Raw genomic sequence first — 26,251 nt, 5'->3', positions numbered from 1 at the left:
CTACTGTGTATTTTGGGTGTCGTTATATCGATTGGATTGATATTTAGATGCGGGCAGGCTTTGATGAGGTGCAAACAAAGTACAAAAGTGATGAGCTTGAGGAGTGAGGAAACCGTAATTAACCTGGAGTTGATTTATGACCCAATGCTAGAAACCATGACGTAATGATGTAATGAGTATACGGTCCGTCTTTCACCCATTTCTATGTTTTCCTCCGAGGTACAAAGACCCACTTAGACGAAGGATTTGATGAGCCAAGGGGCCGACAACGGAAAGATGGAAAGAAGAAGAGCAGACGACCTGATATACAAGATTTTGATGGACAATGCCATGGGTACCCCAGTTTCCCTAGGAACTTTAAAATCACGCTAGCCCAACATTTGTTTTGTAAATCCATGGACGTTGATTGCTTTACTCACGATTTATGAGCAAAAGCACAAAGAAGAAGACTCCAAGCAAACGACACCAATCAAGACCTCAATCGACGAACGTACATTTCCCTGACATAGAATATCATTGCATTTTCCATAAGTGTTCTTTATCTTCATCTCTACAACCCTCAGGTAATGACACACATAGTCGATAGGGAATACAGGCACAGATATCAGCAACCACATACCTCCCCCATTCATGTATCATCAACTAAAATGTGCATCCCCATTTTGTTACAACTGAAAGCCGAAATGAGCTCGGTAGAGTTTGACAGCCCATCCACAGACCCTTAGTACGGGATAAGAAGGAATTCAAATGTATACTTCGCAATACCTCGAAGCTTGATTTACCACACGTACGGCACGATGATACATGACCCTCCAAACATGGACTCATACACCCATGCTTCTACTTTCTCACTAGGTCATACCCTCTTCACACCTACTCCATTCTTCTTCCTTTCCCCACCATGGAAATCAATTAACCCCTGACTTACATTTTTCTCCTTAAATATTTTGTGGCAGTTATTATTGACTGCCAAAGGGTGGACTGTCGAAGTCAGAAAAATGTCTTAATGCACACTGCCATATTTGCACCGCACACTGGTCCGTGCTGCGCATGCGTACGCTCTCCCGTGGAAGCGCATACCCGCAATAGCGTGCACTCGCACGCGCAGTATGCGCATTTACGGTAGAGTTTATGTGATCGTAGCGTGCGACTCATTCGTTACAAATATTCACAATTAATGTATTTCATAGATCATGTTCCCCTCAATAGTTTCTGTAAGTTTGGTTTAGATAGAATGTCCCTGAGCGGAGGAATCCCTCTTTGTATTGCACGAAGGGTCTAACAGGAGTCATACAGCAGTGTTTGATACCCATCGGAAGAGTATTTAATTAGCAATATTCCGGTGTTGGTTTGGAGCGTATTAATCGCTCGTGCGAATAGTTATGGACATAAGAAGTTTATGTCCATTACTATTATTTACCCATACTCAGGTATGCGGCGGGAAACCCAGTTTCCCACCCACCTGAGCTGTTTAAACTCAGCACAGCCCACCTGTATGAATCAACCTATGACCTTTGGTTACAGTACAGGGCCGAATTCCTGTGTCCAATAAACTGTAGGATTGTAGGGACTAGGAGATTGCATTGTGTGTGGGGCATAAATAGGCAGGCCGACCATATCCAAACTCACTCTCTCATCAACGGTTATCTGCTGATAATCGGGAGCTGGATATCGAGGCGCTGGCGATCGTTACCCTTGTGCGTAAGTTCTCTCCGTAATCATTGTCTTTCTGTGAGCCAATTTCTCTCTCTCCTGCTGTGTCTATCTCTCTCTCTCTCTCTTTTCTCTTTTCCTCAATATCTCCCCTAGACTAAACTTTATTGTATAGTATTGTATTGTATTGTACTAGATCAGGATAATATTGTAGTTTATCCCTTAGTTAGGTGTTTGGTTAGGAAGTCTTTGTTATATTGTAGTGTATCATATGTACTGTGTTACTCTTTTACAAGTATTCTAGATATAATACAGATAATAGGCTTTGGAACCCTAAACCAGTATCTGTGTATTTCCTATAGTGTTAAGTGTTCATTTGAGCGTCGGTGACGCTCAATCAGCTTTGTAGTTAGTCAGGTTACACAAAGTTGCACTTACACCCTGTATTCACATTAAGGTATATAGCGCATTACATTGTTAAAAGGTTTAAATATAAAGGTATTGTGCTGTGAGCGTCTGCACCGCTGGTGACCTCCTCGTGGTCTCGAGCGTACGCTACGCTACAGCGAATCGTTCCCCTAGACATAACCAATAACGTGTCCTGTGATCACTAGGCCGTGAGCGAACGTGACGCTTGAGCGTCTCGCCTACGGCTGAGCGATCGCTACGCAGATAGCGTACCGTTACGGTACTTCTTAAGTAAACAGCGTACAGTGTTCTTAGCTTCATAAGGGTTGGTTATACGACAAAGGAATTTAGCATTGTCATTACTGACTTACTGTAGTCACCTATTACATAATATTACTGACTCTCCCAGCCCTACATGACCAGGGTCCATGTACCAGAAGCAGCTTCTGCCTCCTTACTGACTTACTGTAGTCACCTATTACATAATATTACTGACTCTCCCAGCCCTACATGACCAGGGTCCATGTACCAGAAGCAGCTTCTGCCTCCTTACTGACTTACTGTAGGCCCCTATTACACAATCTTACTGACTCTCCCAGTCCTACATGACCAGGGTCCATGTACCAGAAGCAGCTTCTGTCTCCTTACTGACTTACTGTAGACCCCTATTACACAATCTTACTGACTCTCCCAGCCCTACATGACCAGGGTCCATGTACCAGAAGCAGCTTCTGCCTCCTTACTGACTTACTGTAGGCCCCTATTACATGATCTTACTGACTCTCCAAGCCCTACATGACCAGGGTCCATGTACCAGAAGCATCTTCTGCCTCCTTACTGATTTAATGTAGGCCCCTATTACACACTCTTACTGACTCTCCCAGCCCTACATGACCAGGGTCCATGTACCAGAAGCAGCTTCTGCCTCCTTACTGACTTACTGTAGTCCCCTATTACATAATCTTACTGACTCTCCCAGCCCTACATGACCAAGGTCCATGTACCAGAAGCAGCTTCTGCCTCCTTACTGACTTACTGTAGTCCCCTATTACATAATCTTACTGACTCTCCCAGCCCTACATGACCAGGGTCCATGTACCAGAAGCATCTTCTGCCTCCTTACTGACTTAATGTAGGCCCCTATTACACACTCTTACTGACTCTCCCAGCCCTACATGACCAGGGTCCATGTACCAGAAGCAGCTTCTGCCTCCTTACTGACATACTGTAGGCCCCTATAATACAATCTTACTGACTCTCCCAGCCCTACATGACCAGGGTCCATGTACCAGAAGCATCTTCTGCCTCCTTACTGACTTAATGTAGGCCCCTATTACACAATCTTACTGACTCTCCCAGCCCTACATGACCAGGGTCCATGTACCAGAAGCAGCTTCTGCCTCCTTACTGACTTACTGTAGGCACCTATTACATAATCTTACTGACTCCCAGCCCTACATGACCAGGGTCCATGTACCAGAAGCAGTTTCTGCCTCCTTACTGACTTACTGTAGGCCCCTATTACATAATCTTACTGACTCTCCCAGCCCTACATGACCAGGGTCCATGTACCAGAAGCAGCTTCTGCCTCCTTACTGACTTACTGTAGGCCCCTATTACACACTCTTACTGACTCTCCCAGCCCTACATGACCAGGGTCCATGTACCAGAAGCAGCTTCTGCCTCCTTACTGACTTACTGTAGGCCCCTATTACATAATGTAACTGACTCTCCCAGCCCTACATGACCAGGGTCCATGTACCAGAAGCAGCTTCTGCCTCCTTACTGACTTACTGTAGGCCCCTATTACATAATCTTACTGACTCTCCCAGCCCTACATGACCAGGGTCCATGTACCAGAAGCAGCTTCTGCCTCCTTACTGACTTACTGTAGGCCCCTATTACATAATCTTACTGACTCTCCCAGCCCTACATGACCAGGGTCCATGTACCAGAAGCAGCTTCTGCCTCCTTACTGACTTACTGTAGGCCCCTATTACACAATCTTACTGACTCTCCCAGCCCTACATGACCAGGGTCCATGTACCAGAAGCAGCTTCTGCCTCCTTACTGACTTACTGTAGGCCCCTATTACATAATCTTACTGACTCTCTCAGCCCTACATGACCAGGGTCCATGTACCAGAAGCAGCTTCTGTCTCCTTACTGACTTACTGTAGACCCCTATTACACAATCTTACTGACTCTCCCAGCCCTACATGACCAGGGTCCATGTACCAGAAGCAGCTTCTGCCTCCTTACTGACTTACTGTAGTTCCCTATTACAGAATCTTACTGACTCTCCCAGCCCTACATGACCAGGGTCCATGTACCAGAAGCAGCTTCTTCCTCCTTACTGACTTACTGTAGGCCCCTATTACAGAATCTTACTGACTCTCCCAGCCCTACATGACCAGGGTCCATGTACCAGAAGCAGCTTCTGCCTCCTTACTGACTTACTGTAGGCCCCTATTACACAATCTTACTGACTCTCCCAGCCCTACATGACCAGGATCCATGTACCAGAAGCAGCTTCTGCCTCCTTACTGACTTACTGTAGGCCCCTATTACATAATCTTACTGACTCTCCCAGCCCTACATGACCAGGGTCCATGTACCAGAAGCAGCTTCTGTCTCCTTACTGACTTACTGTAGGCCCCTATTACATAATCTTACTGACTCTCCCAGCCCTACATGACCAGGGTCCATGTACCAGAAGCAGCTTCTGTCTCCTTACTGACTTACTGTAGACCCCTATTACATAATCTTACTGACTCTCCCAGCCCTACATGACCAGGGTCCATGTACCAGAAGCAGCTTCTGCCTCCTTAATGACTTACTGTAGTCACCTATTACATAATATTACTGACTCTCCCAGCCCTACATGACCAGGGTCCATGTACCAGAAGCAGCTTCTGCCTCCTTACTGACTTACTGTAGTCACCTATTACATAATATTACTGACTCTCCCAGCCCTACATGACCAGGGTCCATGTACCAGAAGCAGCTTCTGCCTCCTTACTGACTTACTGTAGGCCCCTATTACACAATCTTACTGACTCTCCCAGTCCTACATGACCAGGGTCCATGTACCAGAAGCAGCTTCTGTCTCCTTACTGACTTACTGTAGACCCCTATTACACAATCTTACTGACTCTCCCAGCCCTACATGACCAGGGTCCATGTACCAGAAGCAGCTTCTGCCTCCTTACTGACTTACTGTAGGCCCCTATTACATGATCTTACTGACTCTCCAAGCCCTACATGACCAGGGCCCATGTACCAGAAGCAGCTTCTGCCTCCATACTGACTTACTGTAGTTCCCTATTACATAATCTTACTGACTCTCCCAGCCCTACATGACCAGGGTCCATGTACCAGAAGCAGCTTCTGTCTCCTTACTGACTTACTGTAGACCCCTATTACATAATCTTACTGACTCTCCCAGCCCTACATGACCAGGGTCCATGTACCAGAAGCAGCTTATGCCTCCTTACTGACTTACTGTAGGCCCCTATTACATAATCTTACTGACTCTCCCAGCCCTACATGACCAGGGTCCATGTACCAGAAGCAGCTTCTGTCTCCTTACTGACTTACTGTAGTTCCCTATTACATAATCTTACTGACTCTCCCAGCCCTACATGACCAGGGCCCATGTACCAGAAGCAGCTTCTGCCTCCTTACTGACTTACTGTAGGCCCCTATTACACAATCTTACTGACTCTCCCAGCCCTACATGACCAGGGTCCATGTACCAGAAGCAGCTTCTGCCTCCTTACTGACTTACTGTAGTCCCCTATTACATAATCTTACTGACTCTCCCAGCCCTACATGACCAGGGTCCATGTACCAGAAGCAGCTTCTGCCTCCTTACTGACTTACTGTAGTCCCCTATTACATAATCTTACTGACTCTCCCAGCCCTACATGACCAGGGGCCATGTACCAGAAGCAGCTTCTGCCTCCTTACTGACTTACTGTAGTTCCCTATTACAGAATCTTACTGACTCTCCCAGCCCTACATGACCAGGGTCCATGTACCAGAAGCAGCTTCTGCCTCCTTACTGACTTACTGTAGGCCCCTATTACATAATCTTACTGACTCTCCCAGCCCTACATGACCAGGGTCCATGTACCAGAAGCAGCTTCTGCCTCCTTACTGACTTACTGTAGGCCCCTATTACATAATCTTACTGACTCTCCCAGCCCTACATGACCAGGGTCCATGTACCAGAAGCAGCTTCTATCTCCTTACTGACTTACTGTAGTTCCCTATTACATGATCTTACTGACTTACTGTAGGCCCCTATTACATGATCTTACTGACTCTCCCAGCCCTACATGACCAGGGTCCACGTACCAGAAGCAGCTTCTGCCTCCTTACTGACTTACTGTAGGGCCCTATTACAGAATCTTACTGACTCACCCAGCCCTACATGACCAGGGTCCATGTACCAGAAGCAGCTTCTGCCTCCTTACTGACTTACTGTAGGCCCCTATTACATAATCTTACTGACTCTCCCAGCCCTACATGACCAGGGTCCATGTACCAGAAGCAGCTTCTGTCTCCTTACTGACTTACTGTAGGCCCCTATTACATAATCTTACTGACTCTCCCAGCCCTACATGACCAGGGTCCATGTACCAGAAGCAGCTTCTGCCTCCTTACTGACTTACTGTAGGCCCCTATTACATAATCTTACTGACTCTCCCAGCCCTACATGACCAGGGTCCATGTACCAGAAGCAGCTTCTGCCTCCTTACTGACTTACTGTAGTCACCTATTACATAATCTTACTGACTCTCCCAGCCCTACATGACCAGGGTCCATGTACCAGAAGCAGCTTCTGCCTCCTTACTGACTTACTGTAGGCCCCTATTACATAATCTTACTGACTCTCCCAGCCCTACATGACCAGGGTCCATGTACCAGAAGCAGCTTCTGCCTCCTTACTGACTTACTATAGGCCCCTATTACATAATCGTACTGACTCTCCCAGCCCTACATGACCAGGGTCCATGTACCAGAAGCAGCTTCTGCCTCCTTACTCACTTACTGTAGTCCCCTATTACATAATCTTACTGACTCTCCCAGCCCTACATGACCAGGGTCCATGTACCAGAAGCAGCTTCTGCCTCCTTACTGACTTACTGTAGGCATCCTATTACACAATCTTACTGACTCTCCCAGCCCTACATGACCAGGGTCCATGTACCAGAAGCATCTTCTGCCTCCTTACTGACTTAATGTAGGCCCCTATTACATAATCTTACTGACTCTCCCAGCCCTACATGACCAGGGTCCATGTACCAGAAGCAGCTTCTGCCTCCTTACTGACTTACTGTAGGCCCCCTATTACATAATCTTACTGACTCTCCCAGCCCTACATGACCAGGGTCCATGTACCAGAAACAGCTTCTGCCTCCTTACTGACTTACTGTAGGCATCTATTACATAATCTTACTGACTCTCCCACCCCTACATGACCAGGGTCCATGTACCAGAAGCAGCTTCTGCCTCCTTACTGACTTACTGTAGGCCCCTATTGTCACAACTGAGGGCCTGAGCTGACGGGAGGCAGCCTCAGTTGTAGAGGCTGAGTTGTAGTGAAACCTGGAAGGTTGTATCAGACCCCTGGACATGTAAGTTACATGTAGGAAGATTGCCCGAAGGCGTGACCACGACAATTAAGATAAAAGTCAATGATGTTTATTAACAAACTCCATGCAACACAGCAGTAATAAAAGAAATACGTAAGATCAGCAATAACATATCACAGTTCCTGGGTACTACAGGGTGGCCACAGGGCTCTGGTAGTATGGGTACAGTTCTTATTGTCCTCTAGATGGAAAGTCCTTACCAGGCCCGACTGTAGTAGTGGGAATAACCCAGGATCGTACCAGCTGATGTTCTTCGGGAAGCTGGACTGCTGAAGATGAAGTGGCTGCTGTGGGTACTGGTTGGAACCAGTCAGATGTAGACACGGAGTGAGTGCTGGATGGAAGCAGCCAAATGATATATGAAGCTTGAGAGCGATGAAATACAAATGAAATATGAAGCTTGAGAGCGATGAAATAATAATACCGGTGCTTTAAGGGAAGCTGATCTCTGCTGGAAGCTTGAGTGCTGGAAGCAGGTGAATCTGTAACTGGAATTGGAGTAGTCACAGAGGACTGGAGAGTCAGGCTGCACCGCAGGTGATAGACTGGAGCGGGTCTCTTTAGTGCAAGCTTGGAGACAGGAACTGAAACCTGGAAAACAACCACAGGAGAGAGACTGGAACTAGGTTTGACAACCAAAGCACTGACGCCTTCCCTGCTCAGGCACAGGATACTTATACCTGCAGCAAGGAAGGAATTGGCTAGGCAATTATGCAGATTTCAGTGGAGCAGCGAATTGGTGGAAACTGAACATGTGAAGGAATCCAACATGGCTGCGCCCATGTTGGTACTTGGAGGGAAAGTTGGTTTGGTAATCCATGTGGAAACTTAGCAGCAATGGCGGCGCCGGCCGCAGAGGACAGGAGACGCCAGACTGATGACTGCCCACCAGAACCACGCGGACGACAGCGGAGGCTGCGGCAGGCATGAGGCGCCACTCTGATAACCTGTATACTGGAACACAGGAACGGCGGCGGAGGGCGCGGAGGACGGTAGACGCCATTCAGAAAGTAAACATGGCACCGCTGTGACAGCGTCTCAGGGTGACAAGAGAGGGATGCAGAATGTGGACCTCAGTATTACAGATGAAATCCGGCCCTGGAACGCTGAGCCAGCTTCAGGAGACATCTAAAAGGCAAGTAATGGCGTCCAGATACCCGGTTCGTGACAATTGCTTGCGAAGGAGAACCATCATTTTCACCATTACCTTGGTGAGAATTCTCGGAGCCGTGGATAGACCAAACGGCAACTTCTGAAATTGGTATTGACAATCCTGAATTGCAAATCTCAGGCAATCCTTAGAGGATAAATGTGAACATGTAAGTAGGCATCCATTATGTCTATCCAGACTAGAGATTACTGCCTACAGAGATTCCATCCTGAATTTGAATTACTTCAGGTAGAAAATGAAACATTTTCGATTTAGGATCGGTCTGACTGAGGCGTCCAGGTTTGGAGCCACAAAGAGGCTTGAATAAAAAAAACCACTCCCAGGGGTAAATTTACTAAGGTGGGAGTTTTTTTAGAACTGGTGATGTTGTCCATGGCAACCAATCAGATTCTACTTAACATTTGTCAAGCTGTTTCTAGAAGATAATAGATACAATCTGATTGGTTGCTATGGGCAACATCACCAGTTCTAAAAATCTCTCACCTTAGTAAATTTACCCCCCTGTTGGAACAAGGGAATCAGGGTAATGACCTGATCCTGACTCAATTTTGAATGGCTGCGCTTACTACCTCCCTGTCAGGGAGAGAAACTGGTAAGGCCGATTTAAAATCGGTGTGGAGAAACGCCTTGAACTCCAGTTTGCATCTGTGGGACACTATTTGTAAAACCCACGGGTCCAGGCCAGAATGAACCCAGAACTGACTGAAAAATGTCAGGCACTCCCCCACTGGGGCGGACCCTCGCAAAGGAGTCCCAGCGTCATGCAGTAGATTTGGCAGAAGCAGGAGATGATTTCTGCTCCTGTGATCCTGAAGAGGTGGACCTCTTCCTCTTCCCCTACCTCTATATGCAAAGAAAGGGAAACTTTTTACTTCTTTCGTACCACATGGGCTGATTTTGTATTTTTTTTATTTTGTGGAGGGACAAAGGGCAGAAAAAACAACTCCCCTGTGGCAGCTGCCGACCAAATCATCCAGGACGCTACCAAACAAGGTCTCCCCTCGAGTACGGGAGAGACTCCATAATCTATTTTGGAAGCAGGAAGCGCCTTCCACTGGTGAATTCTCTGTCATGGCTCCACGCATGGATGTCGTAGCATACTATATATGATCTAACGTTAGGAGAATCTCAACCATAGCTAGCGTCAATACTGGATGATAAAATTATCAGAGCACTTTGCAATAGCCCTACTCATTCACGCACATGCAATGTAGTCCTGAGTAAAGTCTCATGGGTTGTATAAGTAAATATTAATGTATACACCAACGTGCGGTCTGTCGGCTCGTTAAGGACAGATGTCCCAGTTACAGGCAGAGTCACTTTCTTATTAACCGTGAGAGGACCCTTCTTAAAATGGGCGGTGACTCCCCCTGTCTACCGCTGGGAATGGCTAACCTGAATTCCCTTGTGAAGCACGAGAGGAAGGAAAAGGTTTCCTTTTCTTTCTTTATATAGGTAAACCTTCTTCTGTTGGTACAGGAGGGTACTCCGTATTGTCTTATAGCTACAATCATGTACTGAATATTTCTAGTTAATGTCGGAATCATTCTGGAAAACTAGTGTCGACACAGGATTCAGAGTCTGTGTCGGTATCAGTGTGCATTACAGAGACAATGTTAGGAGACCCCGAGGGGTCTGGTGTGGATGAAAAAGAAAACTTTGGAAAAACACCTCTTCCACAGACTGTCTCCAGGATGTGCCTGAGACTCAGACATATTATCACTCAATGTTTTCACCCATACACGTTTTTAGTGGTGTCGGAAGGTCCACCACATTATATATATACACACATTTACACATATATATGTGTCCCTACTAACATTTCCTCAGGGGAAGACCACCCTGTCAGACATGCTACATACATGTGCAAACACCCCACAGACACTCCGGGGCTTATATTGGACAGATCCATTAATCAGAGAAGTAATGTGCCGAGTGGTAACAGAGGGACTGCACATGTCGCACAGCCGTGTGAACTCTCATCATGTAAACTCTGTCAAGGGACACAGAGAGGATTTTGTCAGCTCACAACCCTGCGTTAGTAGCAGAGAACTGTACAACAAAGAGACCTGCAGCCAGCGGCGGATTGGCACGCCGAGACACTGGACCAGATTCCGTTTGGTTGGTCCGTATGTCCCCTCCGTGGCTGCCGTCATCCCCCATGCTGGCCGGCTGCCGTGATCGGAGCTTAGCTCCGCTCGCGGCAGCCAGGCCCGGCGCTACCTGCACACCAAGGGCCGCGGACTTGTGGATGACTGTCTGCTGCGGCTCAGGAGAGAGGGCAGTGGGTGGGAGAGTTAGCTGCTAAATCCCGCCCATTTGATTAGTGATGCCTTTCGGAGCTCCGCCCTTCACCGGCAGCTTTCTGTGCTCCCAGAGGAGGGGGGCGGGGCCAACCTGGGCGGTTCTGACAGTACTATAACAGCAAACCCGGGGCAGCCGTGGTGCTAGCGGAGCCCGCCTTCCAGCACTGGAATCGGCCCGTTCGGAGGCTACGAGACCCCAGGGACAATTCGGCTCTGGAGCCAGCAGCTGAATGTAGGTAATGAGCAGCAGATGGCAGTAGTGCGGGCGCTGTGGTGTAATCCTGCTATCCCTCTTGTGTGGTGTCACACCTCTCTGTAGTTACAGTGAGTCTCCTGTCTGGCTGTCAGCTTGTACAGTATGTCCCAGACTGCAGGACAGGTCCTCCCTCACTCCTCTAGTCCCAGTCTTACACTCCCCTCTCCCTGCTCACTCTGCCCCTCCCTGCCTCCCTCTCTCCTCTAGTCCCAGTCTTACACTCCCCTCTCCCTGCTCACTCTGCCCCTCCCTGCCTCCCTCTCTCCTCTAGTCCCAGTCTTACACTCCCCTCTCCCTGCTCACTCTGCCCCTCCCTGACTCCCTCTCTCCTCTAGTCCCAGTCTTACACTCCCCTCTCCCTGCTCACTCTGCCCCTCCCTGCCTCCCTCTCTCCTCCTCATACCCCCAGTCATTGCTGGCTGCTTAACCCCCCACTTCCCGACCACCTATAACCCATCTTCCGATTGCTCTGTGGCATCATGTTGTAGCAAATGTACATGATATGTCAGGCACCCTGCTGCTACAGCCAGTAGCGGATCTTGCCACGGGCAAGCAGGACTTTTGCCCGGGGCGCCGCCTTCCAGGGGGCGCCGGCACCATTTGGAGGGCGCCACACCATGGCAAGATCCGCTACTCTGTGCCCCCCGCTGCCCGATGTGTCCCCCGCTGGTCCCGCTGTCCCCCGCTGTGAAGGGAAACTAGATGCTACGCATCTAGTCTCCCTTCATGTAGAGAACCTTTGCTGTGCAGTGCGCGATGACATCATCGCGCACCGCACAGCATTGTGGGAGTGACAGACGCTAGGGGTCATAATTGACCTCTAGTGTCTATCATCCGAGGAAAGGAGCGGCGCCGTCGGAGATCTGCAGCGGTCGGAAACGGGGATAGTAAGTATTTGGGGTTTTTTTTCAGCGGCGCTACTCCACTGTACAGGGGGCGTAACTGACCACGCCCCCTATATGAAGCCACGCCCCCACTTTCCACCCGGGGCGCCGAACGGTCTAGAACCGGCCCTGGCTACAGCAATACTTCTGCGTCAAACCAACACATTGGAGCCAGCAACAGTGATTCCAGCACTTTATAAAGGTCAGGAATGAAGTGAGTGTATCCAGCTCCATTCACAGTACAATTGTCAGTCACAGACAGTGGTACAGTACTTCATATTATATACAGGATGGTGCCACTATGTGCTGTGTGGTGACATTGGGCACCGGTGCTGCCCGCCGGGGGATGCTAGTGCTGCCATGCTCATGTGTATGATATGGGCATGCTGCTGCTGCATGATAGTGACACATGCAGGCTGACAGGCTACATACATGCTGATGATGATGATGATGATACGAGCAGGGTCATGTGATACAGCATCACTGGCATGTCGTGCTGTAGAAGAGACGGGGATCATTAGGGATGAATGGAGGATCAGATTCTGGATTTGGTTGAAGCCTCAGGATTTTCAAGTGAGATTTGAGTTCAGTGAAATCATGAATTGGCACGATTATGTGGCCACGCCCCTTCCCCACGAAGCCACACCCGTAAAATTTTGCGCCGCGCACTTTCTGTCCCAGCGCTTTATCAGGCCCTTTGAGCAGTAATTCCGCCCACTTGACAGACTCCATCCCCTCAACAGACACCACCCCTATTAGGGCTGCTTCCATAAATTTCCCAGGCTGGTTTCCGGTCCCAATCCGCCCCTGCCTGCAGCACCCTTTTATTCATATAACAGTATATACAGAAATATACACAGCACTAATTTAATGTTGCACCCTGATACAGTGGTGAAGGAAGGATCAGCGTCCTTGCATGGAAGGAGGGAAAAATGGCGCTGAGTAGTGTGCTGGCTGACTGAGGAAGAAGTCCCGTCCTCGCAATGGCGCGCTTCTCCTCAGTGTGGGTTACTACATTTTTATACTGGCGGGGGTTAGGACAGTGCCACCGCACTATTGCCCTCATTCCGAGTTGTTCGCTCGCAAGCTGCTTTTAGCAGCTTTGCACACGCTAAGCCGCCGCCTACTGGGAGTGAATCTTAGCTTATCAAAATTGCGACCGACGGATTCGCAATATTGCGATTAGACCTCTCTTAGCAGTTTCTGAGTAGCTCCAGACTTACTCGGCATCTGCGATCAGTTCAGTGCTTGTCGTCCCTGGTTTGACGTCACAAACACACCCAGCGTTCGCCCAGACACTCCCCCGTTTCTCCGGCCACTCCTGCGTTTTTCCCAGAAACGGTAGCGTTTTTTCCCACATGCCCATAAAACGGCCCGTTTCTGCCCAGTAACACCCACTTCCTGTCAATCACATTACGATCGCCAGAGCGAAGAAAAAGCCGTGAGTAAAATTCCTAACTTCTTAGCAAATTTACCTGGCGCGGACATAGCGCATGCGCACTAAGCGGAAAATTGCTGCGATGCGATGAAATTTACAGAGCGAACAACTCGGAATGACCGCCTATATGCCCTTATGTGCCAGTGTTAAAGGAGGATTTTATGCCCTGCACCCTGCACCCTGCAGTGCCTGTTATGTGTGGGAGCATGGCGCGCAGCGTTCCGTTTGCTGCGCTGTACCTCAGAATGCCGTCACTGTAGAAGTCTTCTTTTCTTCTGCTACTCACCTGTCTTCTAACTTCTGGCTCTGTAAAGGGGGTGACGGCCGGCTGAGGGAGTGAGCATCTAGGCGTACCCAGCTATCAGCACCCTCAGGAGCTAATGGTGTTCTGTAGCCAGAAGCAGAGCCATTGAATTCACTGGAAGTGGTTCCTACTTCTCTCCCCTAAGTCCCACGAAGCAGGGAGACTGTTACCAGCAGATCTCCCTGAAAACAAAAAACCTAACAAAAGTATTTTCAGAGAAACTCAGTAGAGCTACCCTGTAGTGCATCCAGTCTGCCTGGGCACAATTCTAAAACTGGAGTCTGGAGGAGGGGCATAGAGGGAGGAGCCAGTTCACACCCTTTGAAAGTCTTAAACTGCCCATGTCTCCTGCGGATCCCGTCTATACCCCATGGTTCTAATGGTGACCCCAGCATCCTCTAGGACGTATGAGAAAATGTATATACCAGCACTACCTATGTATGGGTATATGGGTAGAGTAATAACTGATATAAGCAAGTGAAATATAAAACGGATTTAAACACATTTTATTTATCAAATTTATGAGATCCTTTCACAACGGGATTGTGATCTCAGAAAAAAAAACTGGTTTACAGCTGCTCCCTGCAGAGCGTTACTACTGCATACAACCTAAGTGCTCCCTGCAGAGCGTTACTACTGCATACAATCTAAGTGCTCCCTGCAGAGCGTTACTACTGCATACAACCTAAGTGCTCCCTGCAGAGCGTTACTACTGCATACAATCTAAGTGCTCCCTGCAGAGCGTTACTACTGCATACAACCTAAGTTCCAGACATATATATTGGTAGATGCTCAATTAGCTAAGTGATATCATTCAGGTGCTCGAAAGGGAGCGCTTGAATGATATCACTAAGCTAATTGAGCATCTACCAATATATATGTCTGTTGTGAGAGGCAGAGAGGTTCCTGCATTAGGAGGAGGTGCAGGTCCTGACATGCCACATGGAGCATTATGGGGTTGCTCCAAGGTAGGTGGCTCTTAGCTTAGACATATTGTAGTAAGGAGCCATTATCATGTGACTCCTTGCTGGTTAATATTAGACCCAGATTGGGGTAATGGAGGTGTGAGGTGTGGTGCCTCTGGACTGGCTGAGCTGGATGGCTTTAGTGTGGCATACCTTTACATTCTATAAACACTTTTCACTTATTAATTTTTTAACACTATTTCTCTATTTTAATTACATTTCATGTTTGTATCAACCTCTCTATAGCTTCGGCTTCCTTAATACTAATTTATTAACACTATAATTTTTTCACTGGTATGTCACGCTGTCCTTTCTGGCTCATTCTGGTGTTTTGGGGTGCCACACCCTGCACCTAGATATAGCGCTAGGGTCCCCAAATATACAGAGACGCCTTGATGCGGCATTGGGGCTTAACCACACATTTGTGCAAATATGTGTAACGAAGATCTCTGAATTCTATTATTATGTGGGATTTATATCTGGTTACTGTTATCATTCAGGGTGCTGGGGGAAACCAAATGCCTTTTTTTCTTCCAACCTAAGTTCCCTCTGCAGAGCGTTACTACTGCATACAACCTAAGTGCTCCCTGCAGAGCGTTACTACTGCTTACAACCTACTGTAAGTGCTCCCTGCAGAGTGTTAGTACTGCATACAACCTAAGAGGCCTTTTCTGGTAACCACTATGTCTTACAATGACCACTTTGTTACTATCCATAGCGTATCACACGTTAGGACAGTGTTACTACCTATAATGTATAACAGTGGGATCGTTCTCAAGGGCACAAAGAAACATATATGTTCAATTCAGTACATATTTTGCCATTTGTGTCTCTCTGTGCTGAGTACTTCACGTCTGTGATCACGCTGACCTCTATTGGAATTTCTCGGTCATTACTGTGTTATTTGAGTTGCATTACATCATGTTTACTTGAAATTTTGTCTCGGATACCCCCGTCACCCCGACTAAGAATGTCATTTTGAACGGAGTCATCTTGATGTAACCTCCTGACAGCGTACTACTGCTCCTTTTATTTATAGATTGTTTGTATTTTCCTATCTCTGAGAGGTCAGTCTCTTTGTAGCCGGCTTACCATGCCTCCAAAAAAGGTTAAAAGGTATCAAATTGGCCCCACCTGCCCATCTCTTCGGTACCTCGAATTCAGGTGGTCCTTCTGAGACCACTACATCATCTGCTTCTTGTCAGATGCACAGGCCAGCTGTAATGGCTGAAGACGTCTTAGGACACTCTAGATGGTCCTGTTACTCTACGCTCTATACATTCTATGTTATCTACATTTAAGGACTGAAATACCTCAGAACTTAACTCTAACATTCAAGCTTTGAGGTCCAGTATCAGTGAGATTGGCACGCGTACAGACTAAGATGAAAGAGATTGTTGCATCTCACAAAGATCTGATTTCAGCACGACACCCTTCAGGAAGACACGGTCTCTAGTCGTGATAAAGTCATTGATTTAGAAGACAGGTCTCGGAGAAATAATATCAGAATAATGGACGTTCCAGATTCTGCTTCAAATGCTGAGCTTTATGATTATGCCACGGTCTTCTTTTCAGAAACTTTCACTGAAGGCTTCTGCCGTGGACCTTCTTATTGATAGGATCCATAGACTCCCAAAGTCCAAACAGGCCCCTATCCAAGCACCGAGGGACACTATGCTCAGGGTCCACTTTTTTCATATTATAGAACGAATTCTACGGCCTGCTTTGTCTTTCTCATCCACAACTGAGTGCCTGGGTAATCTGCAGCTATTTCTGGATATTTCTCCTGTGACGCTGGCCAAAAGACGTCTATTCCACCCAAGGAAATGTACAATACAAATGGGGCTTTCCTACTAAGCTTATTGTAATGCGAAACGGCACCTACACAGTGATACCTTCACCCGAGGATGGCCCTGCTATTCTGAAAAAGTGGGACACTCCTGTTGACAGCCCTTCATGACACTTTACCTAAACCAATCCCGGAGGAGTTGTCTTCTGTCTCGAAGTAATATGCTAAAGGAGTAAGACTGCTGCAGACACTCAGAGTTTGTTTCCTACTTTAACATGTGCCAACTGGGACTAAGTTACTGGGCATGGATCTATTTTTAGGCCAGATTTATTTGCTCTTGTTATGGGTATAAAACGTATCTTTTTTTTCTGCTGCGGGGTACACTGGACTCCACAAGGATAGACATTGGGGTGTAGAGTAAGATCTTGTTCCGAGGCACCAACAGGCTCAAAAGCTTTGACTGTTCCCAGAATGCATAGCGCCGCCTCCTCTATAACCCCGCCTCCCTGCACAGGAGCTCAGTTTTGTAGTCGGTGCTTGCAATAGCAGGCACGTTACAGGGGGGCTGCTCCAGCAGCCCTAAGAAAAAAGCTTTTTTGCTGAAAAAAGAAGTCTACAAGGGCTGCAGCAGAGGTTAGATGTCAGGAGACATTTCCTGCTGCAGCTTCATCTCTCCCCCAGTGGCGCTGTACACTCCCACGCCCTGGTTGCCGAGTACCTACAGCGGAGGATCCGGTTTTCTTCTGGTCAGTCACACATGGCCGAAACTCTCCTGGATCGTGTGGCCGCACTTTGGGAGGAGGTAAGTGGGTACTGCTCGCGGGACCCACACTGTATCACGATCCGGCGCTGCCAGTGGGAGGCGGGCCGCGCGTGCTGGCATTGACACTGTGGCAGTACAGGGACCCCATTAGACCACCAGGGCAAGGGCACAGGTCAGTTTCTCTCAAAAGCCATTTTTATGCAGCCCACAGTACCGGTGGTGAAGTCCAGCAGAGGGATAAGGCTTGGACCTTTAGCCCCTTCCCCAGGGCGCCACTTAGAGTAAATGTTCCCGCCCTGGAGCTGCATATCTTTCTCTCTCTCTCCCAGTCAGTATTTGGACGCCATTACACACAGCAACACTGTTCCTGGGACTGCTTGGGCAAATCCTCCTCTGTAAAGCCGCCTGCATGTCAGCGCTGTGTTTTTTACAGGACACTTAAGTATTCTACATGTCTGCTGACAGTGTAAGAAAAAGTGCATTTAGTCAGGGTTATTTAGTACAAGTACCCTGTGATATACATCCAGTCTTTACGGTGCATTGTTATATCTATTATCTGTATAGCTATATCTCATTGTATGGCTAGTCCAGTGCAGTATTATTGCCTGTCATAACTTCTTCATTGTACAACTGTGACTATATGTGTGCATCTGGCTGCTGTGTGACCTCCATTTCGTGTTTCTCACTCAGCTTGCTATCCCTATATTCTATAACCTGTGGGGGCTAGGTGCGTCAGGTTTATTATTAATATAGGTTGTTCACAAGATATACTTAGTGTGTATTTTTCTCTGTGATTTTAGTCACCATATCTCTCCTGAATTCCTGTTTGTGCTGAATACACTGCACGGTTCAGGTATTGTGCTGCTGATATTATACTGTGTTACCTTATATTGCGATTTATAACATGTCCGCTACTGAGGGTAACGGTTCTGTGGCTGATCCCACCGGGAGTGGTGATGAAGCTGCAGACACATTTGAGGAAAACGTAGTAGCTGAAGGTTCTGGTTCTGGGGGTTCCTTGCCCCCCAGTGGGACGGTAGCAACGGGGGTTCAGAATGACCCACTGTGGGCTACCTTCTCCACGCTACTGACTATGCAAGTTACCAGACTAACGCCCCCTATGGGACCTCCTGTGTCGGTGCAACAGTTCATGGTCCCCGCGGTTAATCCGTCGTGGGCAGATCAATTGTCCACTCAGTTATAACAATTGAGCCATTCCCTGACTACTAAGAAGTCTAACCCTCGGCCGCCTAAGACCAAGAGGTCATCCAAGCGGGTCATTACTTCCTCACAATCCACTGCTGTCCCTGACAGCTCGTCTGATGAAGATAGCGTTTATACTGATCCCACAGATACCGATCTGGATGCTCCTGATGGGGATGGTGTTTCACAAGTGGATGTTCCTGATTTATTGGAGGCTATCAAGATCATTCTTCAAATTACGGATGACCCGGAGCCGTCCGTTCCTCCTAAGAAACCGGACAGGTTTAAGCGTCAGAAGGTGGCTAAACAAGTTTTACCTCCTTCTGATCATCTTGTTGATAAACATCAGGAATCCTGGGAAAATCCAGGAAAGACGTTCAAGCCTCACAAGAAGCTGCTTGCTCACTATCCCCTCACGCCGGAGCTGAGTAAAAATTGAGAAACGCCTCCGCCAGTGGATTCACATGCGGCAAGGATGGTGGTCTCATCAGCACTACCGTCACGTCTCTAAAAGAGCCTACGGATAAGTGTGTGGAGGGTAGTCATTGTCTAAAGGCGATTTACACCCTAGCGGGTGCTGCGCATAGGCCCACTATTGCAGCAACATGGGCTGCAGAAGCTATTGAAGCGTGGGCCCAGGAGTTGGAAGCTGAAATCTCTTCTGACCATGCTCGGCAATGCTTATAGTATATAGTCACAGCTTCTCACTATATTAAGGAGGCGGCTTCTGATGCCGGTATCCTGGCGGCCAAGGCTTCTACTACGTCCGTTCTGCCCTGCCGTATTTTATGGCTGCGGTCCTGGTCTGTGGATCTGGTCTCTAAGAAAACCCTGGAGGTACTACCTTTTATGGGAGTTATCCTTTTCGGAGAGGACCTTAATAAGAGAGTGGCTGATTTGGCATCTGCTAAAACAGCCTGTCTGCCAAGTACTCAAGCAGCATTCGTGGATGCGCTGGTGGTTCCATGGACCTTTCGGCTGCCGTACGTGTTCCCTCCGGTGTTACTTCTGCCCAGGGTAATCCGGAAGTTCAAGCAGGAAGGAGAAAGCCTGCTTCTCATAGCTCCAGCGTGGCCCAGATGGCACTGGTTCTCAGACCTCCAGGGCCTCTCGCTAGAGCGTCCCATTCTACTTCCACAACGACCAGATCTCCTCGTTTAGGGCCCCTGTGTCTACTAGGGCTTGGCGGCATGGCTCTTGAAGCTTCCGTCTTGAGGGCTAAAGGATTTTCTGAGGCGGTCATTCAGACTATGTTGTGGGCCCGGAAACCGGCTTCTGCTTGGATTTACCATAGGGTCTGACATTCTTACTTTGTTTGGTGCGCATCTAACAATCATGACGCTTCCAAGTTTAGTACAGCCAAGCTTTTGGCTTTCCTTCAGCAGGGCCTAGACTTAGGCCTGCATCTGGCTTCCATCAAGGTTCATATTTCTGCCTTGTTGGTTTGATTCCAGAGAAAAATTGCAACCTTACCTGATGTACATACCTTCACTCAGGGTGTTTTGCGGATTCAACCTCCCTAAGTCCCGCCTGTGGCTCCTTAGGATTTGTCGGTGGTTTTGGAGGCATTACAAGAGTCTCCCTTTGAACCACTTGAATTGGTGCACTTTAAGTGGCTTTCTCTTAAGGTCTTGTTTCTACTGGCTATTGCCTCTTCTAGACGAGTGTCGCATTTGGGTGCCTTGTCTTGTAGTTCCCCAATCTGATTTTTCACCATGACCGGGCGGTTCTTAGGACTTGTCCCGGGTATTTACATAAGGTGGTCTCATCGTTCCACCTTAATCAGGAGATCGTGGTTCCGGCCTTTGCCTATCCTGATTTGTCTTCCAAAGAGCGGTCTTTGGATGTGGTACAGGCTCTCCGTATCTATGTGAAGAGGACAGCTTCCATCAGGAAGTCTGATTCCCTCTTTGTTCCGTTTGGTTTTCACAAACATGGCTGGCCTGCTCACAAGCAGACCCTGGCCTGTTGGATTAGAATGGTGATTGCACATGCTTATGTTCGGGCTGGCATTCCGGCTCCTGCTAACATTAAGGCCCATTCTACTCGGCTTGTTGGACCTTATTGGGCGACCCGCCGTGGTGCGACCCTTGAACAATTGAGCAAGGCGGCTACGTGGTCCTCAGTGAACACGTTCATAAGTTTCTATGCCTTCAATACTGCCGCTTCCCAGGATGCTTCCTTTGAAAGCCGGGTTCTACAGTGTGTCCCCTCCCATAAGGAACTGCTTTAGGACATCCCCAATGTCTATCCTTGTGGAGCCCAGTGTACCCCGCAGCAGAAAATGAGATTTATGGTAAGAACTTACCTTTATTAAATCTCTTTCTGCGAGGTACACTGGGCTCCACAAGGCGCCCACCCTGACGCACTTAGCTTTTTTTGGGTTGGTATGGCATTAGCCGCTGACACTTTCTCCTGTCGTGAGAGTGTGGTGTATGTGGCTACTAACTGTTGTCGTCTCTTTTACCTGCTACTGCATTGGGCTGGTTAACTAAAAACTGAGCTCCTGTGCAGGGAGGTGGGGTTAGAGAGGAGGCGGCGCTATGCATTCTGGAAACAATCAAAACTTTTGAGCCTGTTGGTGCCTTGGATCAAGATCCTACTCTACACCCCAATGTCTATCCTTGTGGAGCCCATTGTATCTCGCAGAAAGAGATTTAACAAAGGTAAGTTCTTACCATAAATCTCGTTATCTTAATTTCCTGTGCTATTTAATTGCTATATAGTATATGGTCTGATAATCTTTCCACTGTTACGTTTCATAATACCTTTCTAGAATGTTTGGGTGTTCAGGCAAAGCATGACTGATTCGTTGCCCTTATAACGGTGTTGGTGGAACCTACATTGGATATCAGGCCATGTTCTTGGCCTTTACCTCCTTTGGATACATTGGTTACATTGAGATTTGGTATTTCTTTGTACAATTGTTACTATGATGACTAGATTTTGCCTCTCGTATGGCTACTTGGGGTAGTCGGTGGGTTTCCCTTTCAGGCCCGACCGCCACCTTTTTCTACTTTTCTGTCACGGTAGCCTGGTGACGGAATCTCTAGCTCCTTTATGAACGCTATTTCTTTTTGTCTCCCATTTTTGTTCCCTATTTTATATTTTCTGTCTGATAGATTTGAAGTATGCACACGCCCTACACTCTACTTGACTTTACACAGATGATCCTAGATGTTTCATTCCATGATCTGATCTCTCTCTATCACGGCGACGTTTTTAAGTCTTAATGTAAGAGTTCTTAATTCACCTCATAAGAGACGTCTTTCACTAAAATATTTAGCTGACCAGAAGGCGGCGGTGGTAGCCATTCAGGGCTCACATGTTCCATTGCACTCTCCCCCTCAGTTTACCAATAACTACCCAGCATGCTCTATCTCCTGTGGTGCAGCCATCCTTTCCCATAGATCCTGCCCCTTTCACCTGGACAGCAAGTGGGTGGATTGCAATGGTAGATATTGGATTCTAGTTGGGAAAATCCATTATAAATATGTCACCCTCACTTCTCTCTATGCCCCTCATCCCAGACAGCCCCGATTTCTTAAATATTTTTTTTTTCAAAAGCTACAAGAAATTGCACTTCTCCTTATGGGAGATGTTACTCTTGCTCCTGTCCTCATCTTGATAGATCCTCCACTATTGATGAACAGACCATTAATGCCGCACGTTCCTCAGCTTCCTCATGCTCCCTTTATTAGCTGAATATGACCTCTATGATGAAGTCTTGGAGAATTAGACATCCAGGTGTGCGTGATTATACTTATTACTCTGCTGTACACAGGTCATATTAGAGAATAGACCTTCTTCTAGGTCATTACAATTGATCCCTTACATTCATATATTTCAATATAGGGTGATATTAGTTACTACTTTTTAGATGCCATTTTGTCCATGTGTAACTCCATTCTGTATACGTATGACCTTATTACTTTATTTATGTACTTTTATTATGATTAGTGCTTAAGAAACCAGTTAGAAACATAGATCCACAGTTGTCTTCTACCTTTGACCTATTGTGAAGGACATAGTGAGTGGGAAGAATGGCCCTCATTCCGAGTCGTTCGCTCGGTAAATTTCTTCGCATCCCAGTGATTTTCCGCTTAGAGCGCATGCGCAATGTCCGCACTGCGACAAGTAATTTTGCTATGAAGATAGTATTTTTACTCACGGCTTTTTCTTCTTTCCGGCGATCGTAGTGTGATTGACAGGAAATGGGTGTTACTGGGCAGAAACAGGCCGTTTTATGGGCGTGTGGATAAAAACGCTACAGTTTCTGGGAAAAACGCGGGAGTGGCTGGAGAAACGGGGGAGTGTCTGGGCGAACGCTGGGAGTGTTTATGACGTCAAACCAGGAACGACAAGCACTGAACTGATCGCAGATGCCGAGTAAGTCAGAAGCTACTCTGAAACTGCTAAGAAGTTTGTAATCGCAATATTGCGAATACATCGTTCGCAATTTTAAGAAGCTAAGATTCACTCCCAGTAGGCGGCGGCTTAGTGTGTGCAATACTGCTAAAATCGCCTTGCGAGCGAACAACTCGGAATGACCTCCAATATACACAGCTTTTAGGCTGGCTAATTATAATAGATATATGTTCCTATTATCAACATCTCAGATGGAAACTGTCTAGTAAGATGTTTGGGGTATTGTATACATAAGTAGGTGAAAGGGGACAGTTGTCCAGGATAAGATAAATTATGTTATACTGAATGACTACTGCACCCAGCATCACAGACCTGAATGTAATACCTGGTAAGACAATGTTAGTGTATCCTTGCATAGTATAAAGCCTAGAGACTTACACATATCAGGTTAGTTCTGATTGAATTTACTTCTGTCTACAGCAGATACAGACTTCTATAAACCCACCTCAGTTTAATAAAGAGGGACCCTGAGGGCGACTGAACTATATTGTTTAAACTACTTCATCGATGACCATCATCTGGGACAGATCATGAAACATCTGAGATAAGAGCTGATTATTCTAATTTGTTCTTGCTATTACTGTAACTGAGTATAACTTGTTATTTGCAGGTTCTCATTGTTGTAACTTAGAGAAATAAATGCTTATCCTTTATGAAATGTCCTGTGTCAGTCTCCATATTTATCACATTGTATCCCAGAACCTGGTCGCTTGAATTATTCTACCGACAGTAATTTCATGGTCTGATCACACCCCTCTGATAGGGTCCTGGTCGCCTTTTCCCACTACTCCTCCTTTACCACCTTGGAGATTGCAGGATTATATATTAATGGATGCTGTAGGCACCAGAATTTTGCAAGAGGCCCTGTCCTTCTACTTAGATGTGGATGCTCCTGAAGATACTTCCATTACGAATCATTGGTGTGCCCTTAAGGCCATGGATCAGAAGCCAGAGAAGGCCATCATCCAAGTGCCAGGGGACAGGTAATCAGCAGGGAAGGTGCAGGATTCTGAATGCTGGTTCCCATACACAAGCTCAATAAATGTATTATATACCTAAGACGACGGTAGCAAGACTCAGATGCTGCCAACTCAGTAACAGGAGCCGGTCATTAGCCAATTCCCTGAGGCCAGCTGTACAAGGAGCATGTGGATACATGACAGGGTCTGCACCAGATATATCCTAAGCATTGTGTCACGTGGCATGAGGAGCCTCAAGCCTGTGCCCCAGCAAGCAGCCACACCATGCCAGAAATATATGTAGTTATGGCAGACTTACCGTCGACAATTCTAATTCTCCTAAGTCCACAGTATCCACAGGATATACATTTGGGATATGAGGTAGCATCAGTGCATTGGTACCAACGATCAAAGGCTTTCGGACTTCCAGAATGCAATGGGCCAGTCCCCTAAATCCCCGCCTCCTGGCTCAGGCAATTCAGTTCTTTTCCAAAGCTCAAGGCAGGAGCATCATAGAAAGCCCTAATCAGGTGAGAAGAACACACATGCACACCCTTCTGTACAAGAAGGAAGATGTTAGTAGGTGAAAGGATCCTCAAATCAGGTGCATCAGGGTGGGATCCCTGTGGATACTGTGGACTAAGGAGAAATAGAGTTATCAACGGTAAGTCTACCATAACTATTATTTCTCATGCAGTGTCCACAGGTTATCCACAGGATAACATTGGGATATCCTAAAGCAAATTTAGTGGTGGGGAGGCTCCTGATTGGACAGGAGAATCCTTCGCCTGAATTCAGCGTTCTGAGGTATCAAAGGCATAATGTATAATGAATGTGTTAATGGAAGACCATGTGGCTGCCTTACATATCTGTTTAGCTGAAGCACTACGTTGTGCTGCCCATGATGTACCTACCTTACGTGTAGGGTGAACAGAGATATTAGCCGGAATAGGGAGTTCAGCTTGAGAATATGCTTCTGAAATCGTCATCTGAAGCCACCTCGCCAGTGTCTGCTTGTAAGCAGTCCATCCTCTCTTGTAAAATCCATAGAGAACAGAGAGTGTCTGTCTTTCTGATGGCACTGATATGATCCACGTAAATCATATAGGCACGAACTATGTCCAATGATACATCTTCCACAGAAAGGTCCGGCCCTTGGAAGGCCGGGACAACAATTTCTTCGTTAAGGTGGAATTTAGACTCCACCTTAGGAAGATAACAAGATTTGGTTCTAAGAACCGCTTATCTGGATGAAAAATCAGAAAAGGAGCGACATAATAATGCCCCTCAATCTGACACTCTTCTAGCTGAAGCAACAACCAGTAGAAAGAGAGCTTTAGCTGTCCACCATTTATGATCCACCTGCTTTAGTGGTTCAAATGGAGCAACTTGAAATGCCTTTAGGACTAAACTTATATCCCAAGGCACTGCAGGGTGGTTGGATGTGAAGCGTTTCCTGGAAGAAAGTGCACACATCCTGTAGGTTAGCAATTTTCTTTTGAAACCATACAGACAATGCTGACACCTGAACTCTCAAGGAAGCCACCTGTAGACCTTTATCCATTCCTGCCTAAAGGAATGTTAGGACTCTGGAAACTCTGAAAGACCTAGGGTCAAATTTCCGGTCACTGGACCATTGAATATAGGCTTGCCATATTCGGTGATAAATGCGAGTGGAGGATGGTTTCCTTGCTTTAAGCATTGTTTGAATTAGCAGTTGTGAGAATCCTCTTGCTTTCAGAATGGAAGTCTCCCCACGCCGTCAAAGACAGTTGATCCAGGTGCTTGTAATAGCAAGGACCCTGAGACAGTAGATCTGGATGTTGAGGAAGTAGAAATGGAGCATCCATCGATATCCTCAGCAGATCTGTGTACCAATGTCTTCTGTGCCAAGCCGGAGCTATTAGTATCACGGCGCCCTTTCCCTGTTTTGCATCACCCTGGGAAACAGGGCGATCAGTGGAAACACATAGGCCAGACGAAATTCCCATCTCACTGATAGGGCATCCACAAAGGTTGTCCTGGGATCCTTTGTTCTTGACCCGTATGCGTGAACTTTGTT

At 47.2% G+C, this 26,251-nt stretch overlaps 1 protein-coding gene across 1 annotated transcript in view; it reads left to right on the top strand.

Moving 5' to 3' along the window:
• LOC134983236 (uncharacterized) overlaps positions 1–26,251 on the top strand; it is a 178,558-nt gene that overhangs the window by 57,550 nt on the left and 94,757 nt on the right. Inside the window, exon 11 of the mRNA XM_063948969.1 lies at positions 18,831–19,230. Coding sequence (XP_063805039.1) covers positions 18,831–19,230 — 400 coding nt within the window. The remainder of the gene's footprint in view (positions 1–18,830; positions 19,231–26,251) is intronic.

Source organism: Pseudophryne corroboree (assembly GCF_028390025.1).
Source record: "Pseudophryne corroboree isolate aPseCor3 chromosome 3 unlocalized genomic scaffold, aPseCor3.hap2 SUPER_3_unloc_10, whole genome shotgun sequence".
In the NCBI taxonomy this organism is placed as follows: domain Eukaryota; kingdom Metazoa; phylum Chordata; class Amphibia; order Anura; family Myobatrachidae; genus Pseudophryne; species Pseudophryne corroboree.
The sequence above is the reverse complement of the archived record's forward strand: the minus strand, read 5'-3'. Positions and strand labels throughout refer to the sequence as shown.